At 48.6% G+C, this 15,000-nt stretch overlaps 1 protein-coding gene across 3 annotated transcripts in view; it reads left to right on the top strand.

The window, feature by feature from the left end:
* Nucleotides 1-14,994, top strand: part of ube4a (ubiquitination factor E4A) — an 82,810-nt gene extending 67,816 nt beyond the window's left edge. For all 3 annotated transcript variants that reach the window (XM_084330621.1, XM_084330622.1, XM_084330623.1), the window contains 3 exons: nt 5,914-6,061; nt 7,835-7,992; nt 14,662-14,994. In XM_084330621.1, the coding sequence (XP_084186747.1) occupies nt 5,914-6,061; nt 7,835-7,992; nt 14,662-14,797 (442 nt within the window). In that variant the 3' untranslated portion in view covers nt 14,798-14,994. The remainder of the gene's footprint in view (nt 1-5,913; nt 6,062-7,834; nt 7,993-14,661) is intronic.
* The last annotated feature ends 6 nt before the right edge of the window (nt 14,995-15,000 follow it).

Genomic DNA, 15,000 nt, shown 5'->3' with positions numbered 1-15,000 from the left:
CAACGGAGTCAACGCCACCATCACCCACCACAGGATCCAGCTCTCACAAGATGGCGTCGCCGCCCTTAGGCTCCCGCCAGAGCAGCCGCAGCCTGGTCTTAGGTCTGGGCGCCAGCATAACCAATGCAGATGCCATCATCACTGGTGCCAAACTGCCAAGTGGTCGCCAGATCTTGCGGTGCATGCTGTACAACTGCGACACGCAACTGCATGCCAAGCGGCCAGGTTTGACCGGAGCCTTGTCACGGTTCCATGCGGCTAAGGACGTTTTGGAGCAGGTGCGGCCATTTTATGGAAAGGCCAATATTACAATGGTGAGTGATCGTCGAGCATGCGTCAAGATGGTAGCGCTTGTCGATGCTAGCAACAAGCTGCGGCACATTCCAAAGGCCAGGCGCTCCAGTGAGGCTACAGCTCGACTGGTGGACGCAATGGAGCACAAGCTGGATGCCACATTCCCGCTGTGATCTCCAAATGCAGAGGACATTGCTTTCCTGGCCAGCATGAAGGGCGACAGAGTGGCCACATTTGGAGCATTGGATGCCAATCTGCAATCCAAGTTGAAGCGGCGACAGGAGCGTGAAGCAGCGCAGCAGGCATGCTTTACCAAGGAGCAGCAGGAGATGACTGCGAGGTCCAGCATGGCGGTGGTGTTGGAAAGCGAAAGTGATGAAGACAGCAATGCAGATGAAACAGCTGCTCCACCGGCTGAGAACACACCCACCCGTGAGCGTAAGAAGACTGGCACCACAGCCTTCATTCCATCAGACATTCTCAGCCGGCCGAGTCTTGTGTCACTGGCTACACGGTTGAAGATCGCAGCAGGCTGCCTTCACGCGCGGTCTGATCGAGGAATCCGGTGGCAATTCGGCAAAGGTCTCCACATCCTACGCAACAGCAGACCGAGCGCACCGCCACGTGTTGCAGGCCATCAGTGAGGACCAGCAAGAACAGTGGACACCACCTCCCATGTGCACCTTGCACTGGGACAGTAAGTTGACGCCAATGCTCAACAATGTGCGCCGGTTGGAGGAGCGTCTGACAGTGGTGATCGGAGACGCGGAGCGGCTCAAACTGCTTGGTCTGCCAGCATACATGAAGGGGACTGATGAGGCATGTGGAACGATCATTGCCCGGCTGACATGCAAGCTGCTGCAGGACTGGTGCTGCACCGATCAGGTTGTCAACATGGCATTTGACACCACCGCGTCAAACACTGGCCATCTCACGGCAGCCTGCATTGCCATCCAGCTCTCACTGGGTCGACCACTGCTCTGGTCCGGGTGCCGGCACCACATCGGCGAGGTGCTCCTCAGCCACATCTTCACTGACCTCAAGGTGGAGACGTCACGCTCGCCAGAGGTTACATTGTTTACACGTCTGCGTGACAACTGGAACCTGTTGCCACACAAGGACAGCGGCCCATTGGCCCGCTACATTCCTGGCGATGCCGAACCACCGTTCCTGGGCAAGTTGCGTGCTGAACTAATTGTGTGCGCTGCAGGAGTGCTCGACTACAAGCGAGGCGACTATCGCGAGTTCGTGCAGCTATGTCTTGTGTATCTGAGTGCAGACAGTGCAGAGCACACTCCAGTTAACTTCCAACAACCGGGAGCACTGCACAAGGCGCGGTGGATGGCTAAGCTGCTCTACACTCTCAAGCTGGCCTTGATGGAGCAGCACATTGCCTTGCTTCCTCAGGGGACCATCACTACACAGCAGCAGGTGCTGAAGATTCTGGCGTTTGCCAACTTCATCACGCACATCTACGCAACGTGGTGGTTGACCTGCGACACGGCCGTAGATGCGGCATGAAATGACCTTACACTCTACCACAACCTGTACGCATACAAGTCTGTTGACGAGGGCATCGCAGCATCAGCGATTAAGGCGCTGGAGCGGCACCTTTGGTACCTGTCAGGCGAGATGCTGCCCCTGGCACTCTTCAGCACCAAGGTGCCAGTTGGCGAGCGGCGCGCACTTGCAGATGCTATATTGGAGCACAAGCCGGCTGATATATCCATGCAAGCCCCACAGCTCCGCTTTGGCACTGGCTTCGGCAAGCCAAAGTTTCCAACCCTCTCGCCGACCACCAGCTTGGCTGACCTTGCCAACCGAGACTGCTGGTTCGGCATGCACCTGCTGCACATCGATCCCGCGTTTCTTTCACTGGATGTAGAGGATTGGGTTACCAGTACAACATTTCAGATGGGTGCAGTGAATGTACGTACCATCAATGTTGTGAATGACTGTGCCGAGCGTGGCGTCAAACTGACGTCAGACTTTGTGGCAGCAGCCAGGAGTGAGGAGCACCTGCAGAATGTGCTACAGGCAGTTGAGCATGACCGCTCAACACGGTCAAACCTTCGCTGCTGCAAGCGCAAGCTGGACCAGGTCTAGGACTCTAGGATGCTTGAGACATGTTTGAAAGACTATTTCAATGTTGTTATCAAACATTTTGTTCTTAAATGTTAGGGTTAATAAATGTTGTTCTGAAAAACGATTTCTTGCCGTTTTTGAAATTGCCTTGTCATGTTATCTAGTAAAACGCCCAAAAAGGCCCATTTTCATATATTTCACATGCTGTGTGCTACCTCTAAATCTCAACGAATCTTTCCCAAACTTTGCACAAATCATTTTTATGTTTGTCCAAACAAAATGCAACCCCACACAGATTGATATGTTGAGATACAATTTTTGCATTGCAATTTGATGCACACACCTGGGGCACCATCTACCTGCACCTGGGGTACGTTACACACCTGGGCACCATCTAGCTGCACCTGGGGTACGTTACACACCTGGGGCACCATCTACCTGCACCTGGGGTACGTTACACACCTGGGGCACCATCTAGCTGCACCTGGGGTACGTTACACACCTGGGGCACCATCTACCTGCACCTGGGGTACGTTACACACCTGGGGCACCATCTAGCTGCACCTGGGGTACGTTACACACCTGGGGCACCATCTACCTGCACCTGGGGTACGTTACACACCTGGGCACCATCTACCTGCACCTGGGGTACGTTACACACCTGGGCACCATCTACCTGCACCTGGGGTACGTTACACACCTGGGGCACCATCTACCTGCACCTGGGGTACGTTACACACCTGGGGCACCATCTAGCTGCACCTGGGGTACGTTACACACCTGGGCTGCACCATATACCTGCACCTGGGGTACGTTACACACCTGGGGCACCATATACCTGCACCTGGGGTACGTTACACACCTGGGGCACCATCTAGCTGCACCTGGGGTACGTTACACACCTGGGGCACCATCTAGCTGCACCTGGGGTACGTTACACACCTGGGCTGCACCATCTACCTGCACCTGGGGTACGTTACACACCTGGGGCACCATCTACCTGCACCTGGGGTACGTTACACACCTGGGGCACCATCTAGCTGCACCTGGGGTACGTTACACACCTGGGGCACCATCTAGCTGCACCTGGGGTACGTTACACACCTGGGCTGCACCATCTACCTGCACCTGGGGTACGTTACACACCTGGGGCACCATCTAGCTGCACCTGGGGTACGTTACACACCTGGGCACCATCTAGCTGCACCTGGGGTACGTTACACACCTGGGCACCATCTAGCTGCACCTGGGGTACGTTACACACCTGGGGCACCATCTACCTGCACCTGGGGTACGTTACACACCTGGGCTGCACCATCTACCTGCACCTGGGGTACGTTACACACCTGGGGCACCATCTAGCTTCACCTGGGGTACGTTACACACCTGGGCTGCACCATCTACCTGCACCTGGGGTACGTTACACACCTGGGGCACCATCTACCTGCACCTGGGGTACGTTACACACCTGGGCTGCACCATCTACCTGCACCTGGGGTACGTTACACACCTGGGGCACCATCTAGCTGCACCTGGGGTACGTTACACACCTGGGGCACCATCTACCTGCACCTGGGGTACGTTACACACCTGGGGCACCATCTAGCTGCACCTGGGGTACGTTACACACCTGGGGCACCATCTAGCTGCACCTGGGGTACGTTACACACCTGGGGCACCATTTACCTGCACCTGGGGTACGTTACACACCTGGGCACCATCTAGCTGCACCTGGGGTACGTTACACACCTGGGCACCATCTAGCTGCACCTGGGGTACGTTACACACCTGGGGCACCATCTACCTGCACCTGGGGTACGTTACACACCTGGGGCACCATCTAGCTGCACCTGGGGTACGTTACACACCTGGGCACCATCTAGCTGCACCTGGGGTACGTTACACACCTGGGCACCATCTAGCTGCACCTGGGGTACGTTACACACCTGGGGCACCATCTACCTGCACCTGGGGTACGTTACACACCTGGGCTGCACCATCTACCTGCACCTGGGGTACGTTACACACCTGGGGCACCATCTAGCTTCACCTGGGGTACGTTACACACCTGGGCTGCACCATCTACCTGCACCTGGGGTACGTTACACACCTGGGGCACCATCTACCTGCACCTGGGGTACGTTACACACCTGGGCTGCACCATCTACCTGCACCTGGGGTACGTTACACACCTGGGGCACCATCTAGCTGCACCTGGGGTACGTTACACACCTGGGGCACCATCTACCTGCACCTGGGGTACGTTACACACCTGGGGCACCATCTAGCTGCACCTGGGGTACGTTACACACCTGGGGCACCATCTAGCTGCACCTGGGGTACGTTACACACCTGGGGCACCATTTACCTGCACCTGGGGTACGTTACACACCTGGGCACCATCTAGCTGCACCTGGGGTACGTTACACACCTGGGCACCATCTAGCTGCACCTGGGGTACGTTACACACCTGGGGCACCATCTACCTGCACCTGGGGTACGTTACACACCTGGGGCACCATCTAGCTGCACCTGGGGTACGTTACACACCTGGGGCACCATCTAGCTGCACCTGGGGTACGTTACACACCTGGGGCACCATCTACCTGCACCTGGGGTACGTTACACACCTGGGCACCATCTAGCTGCACCTGGGGTACGTTACACACCTGGGGCACCATCTAGCTGCACCTGGGGTACGTTACACACCTGGGCACCATCTAGCTGCACCTGGGGTACGTTACACACCTGGGGCACCATCTACCTGCACCTGGGGTACGTTACACACCTGGGGCACCATCTAGCTGCACCTGGGGTACGTTACACACCTGGGGCACCATCTACCTGCACCTGGGGTACGTTACACACCTGGGGCACCATCTAGCTGCACCTGGGGTACATTACACACCTGGCTGCACCATCTAGCTGCACCTGGGGTACGTTACACACCTGGGGCACCATCTAGCTGCACCTGGGGTACGTTACACACCTGGGGCACCATCTAGCTGCACCTGGGGTACGTTACACACCTGGGGCACCATCTAGCTGCACCTGGGGTACGTTACACACCTGGGGCACCATCTAGCTGCACCTGGGGTACGTTACACACCTGGGCTGCACCATCTAGCTGCACCTGGGGTACGTTACACACCTGGGGCACCATCTAGCTGCACCTGGGGTACGTTACACACCTGGGGCACCATCTAGCTGCACCTGGGGTACGTTACACACCTGGGGCACCATCTACCTGCACCTGGGGTACGTTACACACCTGGGGCACCATCTAGCTACGTTCACAACACACTAGTGATGTCAAGATTCACCGATTCGCATCGGTGCACCGGCATAAACTTTCAAGATGCAAGTGCACCGGTGGAATAAGTGCAGCATTGGCTAGAATTCAGGTTGAACTCCCAGTTCAGGGTTAAGGACCGAGGGACGACACCTGGGCCTGTAAACACCGATAAACTCGATGCCACGTCATTTGAGCCATCTTGTTAAACAACGTGTCTTTGTACCTCCCCCCCCCGACAGTGACGAGGAGAACTTCTGTGCCACGGTCCCTAAAGATGGCCGCTCCTACTCCCCGATCCTCTTCTCTCAGACGACGAGGGTCCTGAAGAAGATCAACAAGCCCGGAGAAATGATCGAGGCCTTCGGCCTCCTCGCCGACAAGATCAAGGTATATAACCCGTCGACGTCCTGGTTGTAGAGCGACTCCATTGACTTTCATCACGTGTTTGTAAATAGATTTTCACGTAGTGAATGTTAACTCATTCCCTGCCAACAACGATTTAATACGTGTTTGTCCGCCAATCGTTGAACGCCGCCAACCACGTATATATACACACGTTATTTGATCGTTATTTCTTTTATTCTCTATTTCCAATCGTTATCCATCCAGGGAGCCTGTGTGACCATAGGGAATGAGTCGGAGATCGCAAAAGTCCAATACCGCCACCTGGTGGTATGCGGCCGATGTTGCACTCCCTTTGAGACTCTGTGTATGGCTGTGTGTCGATGAAATTCATCCGGGCGGGTTTTTCTAGTCGCCTGGACCGAGGGCTCTACCCGATCGCATTGAATAGTTTTCGGGACCCCCGATTCATTATGCTATGGTGGGTTATGTCGTGGCCCAAACTCGCAAACATGGGAAATGTGCTTACCATCTTCTCCAGTGTCCTGAAGGAGATGGATAGCAATTTCCTCTATGTGCGTTCAGTAGAAAGCTATCCCGGCTGCAAGCTAGCCTAGCTTAGCACAAATGAATGGAAGCGGACTAGCTAGCCTAGCTTAGCACAAATGAATGGAAGCGGACCAGCTCGCCTAGCTTAGTACAAATGAATGGAAGCGGACTAGCTAGCCTAGCTTAGCACAAATGAATGGAAGCGGACTAGCTAGCCTAGCTTAGCACAAATTAATGGAAGCGGTTACGGAGCAGCTAACCTAGCTTTTGGCCGAAAACACTTCTCCCAGAGTTTTAAGCTAGGCTAGTGGTCTGTATCCGCTTCCATTCATTTGTGCTAAGCTAGGCTAGCTGGCAGTCGGATAGCTTTCTACTGAACGCACAGAGAAGAAATTGGTATCCATCTAATTGTCTGACTCTGGAGAAGACGGTAAGCACATGTTCCCATTATGTTGACGTGTTCCTTTAAGGATATCTTCTGGATGTAGTCTTAAAACAGTTTTTTGGTTTAAAAGACCAAAAAAAGGAATAGGAAAAAAATAAAAAATTTATCAAATTATTATTATTTTTTTCACATGTAACAAGACACAACATAATACAGTAATACTAATAATAATAATAATAATAATAATAATAATAATAATAATAATAATAATAATAATAATACACAAGACATCACAGGACAGTACTTCAACAATTGGAATAGGAAATCTTTGAGGAAAAAGACATATCGAACAATGACCAATTCTGTCTGTCTACCTATCATCTGTCTGTCTACCTATCATCTGTCTGTCTGTACCTATCATCTGTCTGTCTGTACCTATCGTCTGTCTGTCTGCCTACCTATCATCTGTCTGTCTACCTATCATCTGTCTGTCTACCTATCATCTGTCTGTCTACCTATCATCGGTCTGTCTGTACCTATTGGTCTGTATCATCTGTCTGTCTACCTATCATCTGTCTGTCTGTACCTATCGTCTGTCTGTCTGTCTACCTATCATCTGTCTGTCTACCTATCATCTGTCTGTCTACCTATCATCGGTCTGTCTGTACCTATCGGTCTGTCTATCATCTGTCTGTCTACCTATCGGTCTGTCTGCCTAACGGTCTGTCTGTCTGTCTGTGTGTCTGTCTGTCTGTCTGTCTACCTAACGGTCCGTCCGTCTGTCTGTCTGGCTGTCTGTCTGTCTGTCTGCCTAACGGTCTGTCTGTCTGTCTGTCTGTCTGTCTGTCTAACGGTCCGTCTGTCTGTCTGTGTGTCTGTCCTAGTCCCACGCAGACAGACACCAGCAGGAGGAGGAGACGTATGCGGACGCCCCGGACGAGTTCCTGGACCCCATCATGTCCACCCTGATGCTGGACCCCGTGCTGCTGCCCTCCTCCAGCGTCACCGTGGACCGCGCCACCATCGCCAGGCACCTCCTCAGGTCCGTGACCCTGACCCTAACCCTAACCCTGACCCTAGTACTGACCCTGAGTGACCCTGACCCCGACCCTAACCCTGACCCTGACCCTGAGTGACCCTGACCCTAACCCTGAGTGACCCTGACCCTAACCCTGAGTGACCCTGACCCTAACCCTGAGTGACCCTGACCCTGACCCTAACCCTAACCCTGACCCTAACCCTAACCCTGACCCTGACCCTAACCCTAACCCTAACCCTGACCCTAACCCTAACCCTGACCCTGACCCTGACCCTAACCCTGACCCTAACCCGCGCCACCATCGCCAGGCACCTCCTCGGGTCCGTGACCCAGCGCCGCAGAGCCGCCTCGATCCTCGATTTGATTTTGAAATCTTTATTTCAAACATGTAAAATAATAAATACAAACAATATAAAAATCAAAACAAATCATTGATGTCAAGAAATAAAAAATGGAAACATTTTTAATAAATAAACAAAAGCAAAACATAACTCAATTTACATGTTCGAAAAAGGAGTAACGGAACGTAGACCAAATGCGTCCACATTTTTATAGGATTCTATCACATTTTCATAACAATAGCACCCTGCGCCGTTTTCATTGAGGTTTCTTACAAATTAACGATGCTCTATGTTGTCCTTTATATGCCGATTATCATTAGAATCTTAAATTGTACCATATGTCCCCCTTTAGACAACATATGTAACGCTACCAGCGCACTTTTGTTAAGATAATTAGTTGGCCATTCTCGGTCGCTATACCGAGGTCGCAGTAATAGTTTAACGCTGTTCAGATCACGTCGGAGAATATAGACACATCCCAGTGACCTGCGACCTGTGCTAACACTCTTGGGAAATGCAGTGTTGTAGTTCTCAACATTTTCAGCCTTTAATTTTAAACCAATGCTGCCATCTACTGACAACAGAAAGTGTTGTCTAATCGTCACCTTGAGAGCTACTTCCGTATACAGCGACGCCCCAAACCCATTCTAGAGATTCCCACTTTTTACTGGGAGTGGGGCGTGGCCGTATTTGGTCCCAGACAATAAGAGTGGCCGCGATTGGGCACCGTGACGTTAGGAAGAAGTATACACTTGTTTAATCGTACCCCTTTTTCACTACTAATTATTATAAAACCTTACAAAACAAATGTATATCTATGCAAAACAAAAAAACTAAAACTATATATTATGTAAAACATGAAAGAAATAAAATAAAAATGTAAACACCCGTGAATATCAAGTCCCTTCCTCATCCCTGTTCCTCGTGAACATCATTTCCTTATACATCAGTTTGAATTGTCTCATGTTTGGACATGGCTTTAGCACCACATTCAGACTGTTCCACAGTCTCACTCCACATATCGAGATGCAGTGTCTTCTCCTGGTAGTGCGTACACTAAGAACTTTTAACTTGAGTTCTCCCCTCAGATTATAACCCCCCTCCCTATCAAAGAACAGTTAGGGATGGGTACCGAATTGGGTACTTTTTTAAGGGTATCGACCGAATCACGTCGGTACGTGAGATCCACCGGTGCCACATTTCGGTAATGCAAAAGAGAGAAAAAAGATGACATCAACGTTTTGTTTACCGCGAAACGAAACCTATGAAGTGTGCCTCACGTCAACGTTCACGCACACAATACACGCTTATCTAGGATTTGACTTGATTCAACAACAAAGCAGTCGGGGCGACGGCAAGCAGAAAACGGTTGCAAGTTTGGTTACACTTTACAAAGCTAGATGCAGACAACGCTCGCTGCAATATTATATATTATATATATTATTAACTAATTGTTCAAAATAAATAATTATGATAATAAATTATTTGAAGTTTGGACACATTTTTGGACTAAACTGAGGTAGGTAGATTAAAATTTTTTAGACTAAAGCACAGGAAAAAAAGGTACCGTTGGGTACCGGTATCGGTTCAAATGTGAACAGTACCCAACCCTACTCCCTGTGGACGCTTCCTCCGCATCGCTGCGGCGGAGTGCAGCGGGGCGGGAAGCTAGCGTGCGCATCAGACAAGAAAGATGTGATGTGCAGTGGACTGTACACGTGTGTTGATGGAGTGGGGGGGAGGGGTCTGGTGATGGGGGCTAATGATCCAGGTAATCGGCACAGTCTGAGCCAATGGAGCTGCCAATAGAAGATAAAGTGCACACCTGTCACAATGTGCTCCTCTCTTAGAATAATACACCTGTCACAATGTGCTCCTCTTAGAATAATACACCTGTCACAATGTGCTCCTCTTAGAATAATACACCTGTCACAATGTGCTCCTCTTAGAATAATACACCTGTCACAATGTGCTCCTCTTAGAATAATACACCTGTCACAATGTGCTCCTCTTAGAATAATACACCTGTCACAATGTGCTCCTCTTAGAATAATACACCTGTCACAATGTGCTCCTCTTAGAATAATACACCTGTCACAATGTGCTCCTCTCTTAGAATAATACACCTGTCACAATGTGCTCCTCTTTAGAATAATACACCTGTCACAATGTGCTCCTCTTAGAATAATACACCTGTCACAATGTGCTCCTCTTAGAATAATACACCTGTCACAATGTGCTCCTCTTAGAATAATACACCTGTCACAATGTGCTCCTCTTTTAGAATAATACACCTGTCACAATGTGCTCCTCTTAGAATAATACACCTGTCACAATGTGCTCCTCTTAGAATAATACACCTGTCACAATGTGCTCCTCTTTTAGAATAATACACCTGTCACAATGTGCTCCTCTTAGAATAATACACCTGTCACAATGTGCTCCTCTTAGAATAATACACCTGTCACAATGTGCTCCTCTTAGAATAATACACCTGTCACAATGTGCTCCTCTTTTAGAATAATACACCTGTCACAATGTGCTCCTCTTAGAATAATACACCTGTCACAATGTGCTCCTCTTAGAATAATACACCTGTCACAATGTGCTCCTCTTAGAATAATACACCTGTCACAATGTGCTCCTCTCTTAGAATAATACACCTGTCACAATGTGCTCCTCTTAAAATAATACACCTGTCACAATGTGCTCCTCTTTAGAATAATACACCTGTCACAATGTGCTCCTCTTAGAATAATACACCTGTCATAATGTGCTCCTCTCTTAGAATAATACACCTGTCACAATGTGCTCCTCTTAGAATAATACACCTGTCACAATGTGTTCCTCTTAGAATAATACACCTGTCACAATGTGCTCCTCTTAGAATAATACACCTGTCACAATGTGCTCCTCTTAGAATAATACACCTGTCACAATGTGCTCCTCTTTAGAATAATACACCTGTCACAATGTGCTCCTCTTAGAATAATACACCTGTCACAATGTGCTCCTCTCTTAGAATAATACACCTGTCACAATGTGCTCCTCTTAGAATAATACACCTGTCATAATGTGCTCCTCTTAGAATAATACACCTGTCACAATGTGCTCCTCTTAGAATAATACACCTGTCACAATGTGCTCCTCTTAGAATAATACACCTGTCATAATGTGCTCCTCTTAGAATAATACACCTGTCACAATGTGCTCCTCTTAGAATAATACACCTGTCACAATGTGCTCCTCTTAGAATAATACACCTGTCACAATGTGCTCCTCTTTAGAATAATACACCTGTCATAATGTGCTCCTCTTAGAATAATACACCTGTCACAATGTGCTCCTCTTAGAATAATACACCTGTCACAATGTGCTCCTCTTAGAATAATACACCTGTCACAATGTGCTCCTCTTAGAATAATACACCTGTCACAATGTGCTCCTCTTAGAATAATACACCTGTCATAATGTGCTCCTCTTAGAATAATACACCTGTCACAATGTGCTCCTCTCTTAGAATAATACACCTGTCACAATGTGCTCCTCTTAGAATAATACACCTGTCACAATGTGCTCCTCTCTTAGAATAATACACCTGTCACAATGTGCTCCTCTTAGAATAATACACCTGTCACAATGTGCTCCTCTTAGAATAATACACCTGTCACAATGTGCTCCTCTTTAGAATAATACACCTGTCACAATGTGCTCCTCTTAGAATAATACACCTGTCACAATGTGCTCCTCTCTTAGAATAATACACCTGTCACAATGTGCTCCTCTTAGAATAATACACCTGTCACAATGTGCTCCTCTTAGAATAATACACATGTCACAATGTGCTCCTCTTAGAATAATACACCTGTCACAATGTGCTCCTCTTAGAATAATACACCTGTCACAATGTGCTCCTCTTAGAATAATACACCTGTCACAATGTGCTCCTCTCTTAGAATAATACACCTGTCACAATGTGCTCCTCTTAGAATAATACACCTGTCACAATGTGCTCCTCTTTAGAATAATACACCTGTCACAATGTGCTCCTCTTAGAATAATACACCTGTCACAATGTGCTCCTCTTAGAATAATACACCTGTCACAATGTGCTCCTCTTAGAATAATACACCTGTCACAATGTGCTCCTCTCTTAGAATAATACACCTGTCACAATGTGCTCCTCTTTAGAATAATACACCTGTCACAATGTGCTCCTCTTAGAATAATACACCTGTCACAATGTGCTCCTCTTAGAATAATACACCTGTCACAATGTGCTCCTCTTAGAATAATACACCTGTCACAATGTGCTCCTCTTAGAATAATACACCTGTCACAATGTGCTCCTCTTAGAATAATACACCTGTCACAATGTGCTCCTCTTAGAATAATACACCTGTCACAATGTGCTCCACTTAGAATAATACACCTGTCATAATGTGCTCCTCTTAGAATAATACACCTGTCATAATGTGCTCCTCTTAGAATAATACACCTGTCACAATGTGCTCCTCTTAGAATAATACACCTGTCACAATGTGCTCCTCTTAGAATAATACACCTGTCATAATGTGCTCCTCTTAGAATAATACACCTGTCACAATGTGCTCCTCTTAGAATAATACACCTGTCACAATGTGCTCCTCTCTTAGAATAATACACCTGTCACAATGTGCTCCTCTTAGAATAATACACCTGTCACAATGTGCTCCTCTTAGAATAATACACCTGTCACAATGTGCTCCTCTCTTAGAATAATACACCTGTCACAATGTGTTCCTCTTAGAATAATACACCTGTCACAATGTGCTCCTCTTAGAATAATACACCTGTCACAATGTGCTCCTCTCTTAGAATAATACACCTGTCACAATGTGCTCCTCTCTTAGAATAATACACCTGTCACAATGTGCTCCTCTTAGAATAATACACCTGTCACAATGTGCTCCTCTTAGAATAATACACCTGTCACAATGTGCTCCTCTTAGAATAATACACCTGTCACAATGTGCTCCTCTTAGAATAATACACCTGTCACAATGTGCTCCTCTCTTAGAATAATACACCTGTCACAATGTGCTCCTCTCTTAGAATAATACACCTGTCACAATGTGCTCCTCTCTTAGAATAATACACCTGTCACAATGTGCTCCTCTCTTAGAATAATACACCTGTCACAATGTGCTCCTCTCTTAGAATAATACACCTGTCACAATGTGCTCCTCTCTCAGAATAATACACCTGTCACAATGTGCTCCTCTTTAGAATAATACACCTGTCACAATGTGCTCCTCTCTTAGAATAATACACCTGTCACAATGTGCTCCTCTTAGAATAATACACCTGTCACAATGTGCTCCTCTTAGAATAATACACCTGTCACAATGTGCTCCTCTTAGAATAATACACCTGTCACAATGTGCTCCTCTTAGAATAATACATCTGTCACAATGTGCTCCTCTTTAGAATAATACACCTGATTCATATATTAACAAACATATTTACAAAGATGTACAAACAAAATACTACTCCACACTAAGGCTGTCTCCCCGAAGCCTGTTTTTGGGATTCGAACTTCGTCAGGGTTTTTCGAACGGACATTCGAACCTTCATTTTTAATTAAAAAAAGTGTTTTCTTTTTTTAAAAGGCCAAGAGAGATATTAGGCTTACTAGGCTTCAGGCCAAGAGAGATGTTAGGCTTACTAGGCTTCAGGCCAAGAGAGATGTTAGGCTTCAGGCCAAGAGAGATGTTAGGCTTACTAGGCTTCAGGCCAAGAGAGATGTTAGGCTTCAGGCCAAGAGAGATGTTAGGCTTACTAGGCTTCAGGCCAAGAGAGATGTTAGGCTTCAGGCCAAGAGAGATGTTAGGCTTACTAGGCTTCAGGCCAAGAGAGATGTTAGGCTTCAGGCCAAGAGAGATGTTAGGCTTACTAGGCTTCAGGCCAAGAGAGATGTTAGGCTTCAGGCCAAGAGAGATGTTAGGCTTACTAGGCTTCACGCCAAGAGAGATGCTAGGCTTCAGGCCAAGAGAGATGTTAGGCTTACTAGGCTTCAGGCCAAGAGAGATGTTAGACTTCAGGCCAAGAGAGATGTCAGGCTTACTAGGCTTCAGGCCAAGAGAGATGTTAGACTTCAGGCCAAGAGAGATGTCAGGCTTACTAGGCTTCAGGCCAAGAGAGATGTTAGACTTACTAGGCTTCAGGCAGGGCTGCTCTAACAGATCACATATTATACGTACAGGCCCGATGCATGTACACACACAGTTAAAGCAGCCAGCTAGTAATCAAACATGTAACCGCGAGGCGTGCGTCTGCTTCCTCCTCACAGCGACCAGACGGACCCCTTCAACCGCAGTCCTCTCACCATGGACCAGATCCGGCCCAACCAGGAGCTCAAGCAGCAGATCTTACAGTGGCTGGCTGGGCACAAGCAGGAGAGTCCACAGACTGGGCCGAGTGGCTAGCCGCCGATGCCGCTCTGCGGCGAAACAATGACTGCACCCTGGTTTCCTCTCCTCGCCTCGCCCCTCGCCCGCCCGCCAGCCAGCGCGCTCCTCTCTCCCGCTCGGCTGCTCCATGGTGCGCTTGCCTTTCTGTGACGTTCCCCTCGAGCCCAGACTGACGCGGCCTCCGCCTTCATGTTCCGCAGAAGATCCCTGGTCGTGTC

The sequence above is a fragment of the Notolepis coatsorum genome (genome assembly GCF_963971535.1).
Source record: "Notolepis coatsorum genome assembly, chromosome: 1".
NCBI classification, from domain to species: domain Eukaryota; kingdom Metazoa; phylum Chordata; class Actinopteri; order Aulopiformes; family Paralepididae; genus Notolepis; species Notolepis coatsorum.
Note: the sequence above shows the minus strand (reverse complement) of the source record. Positions and strands in the feature narration are given on the sequence as shown.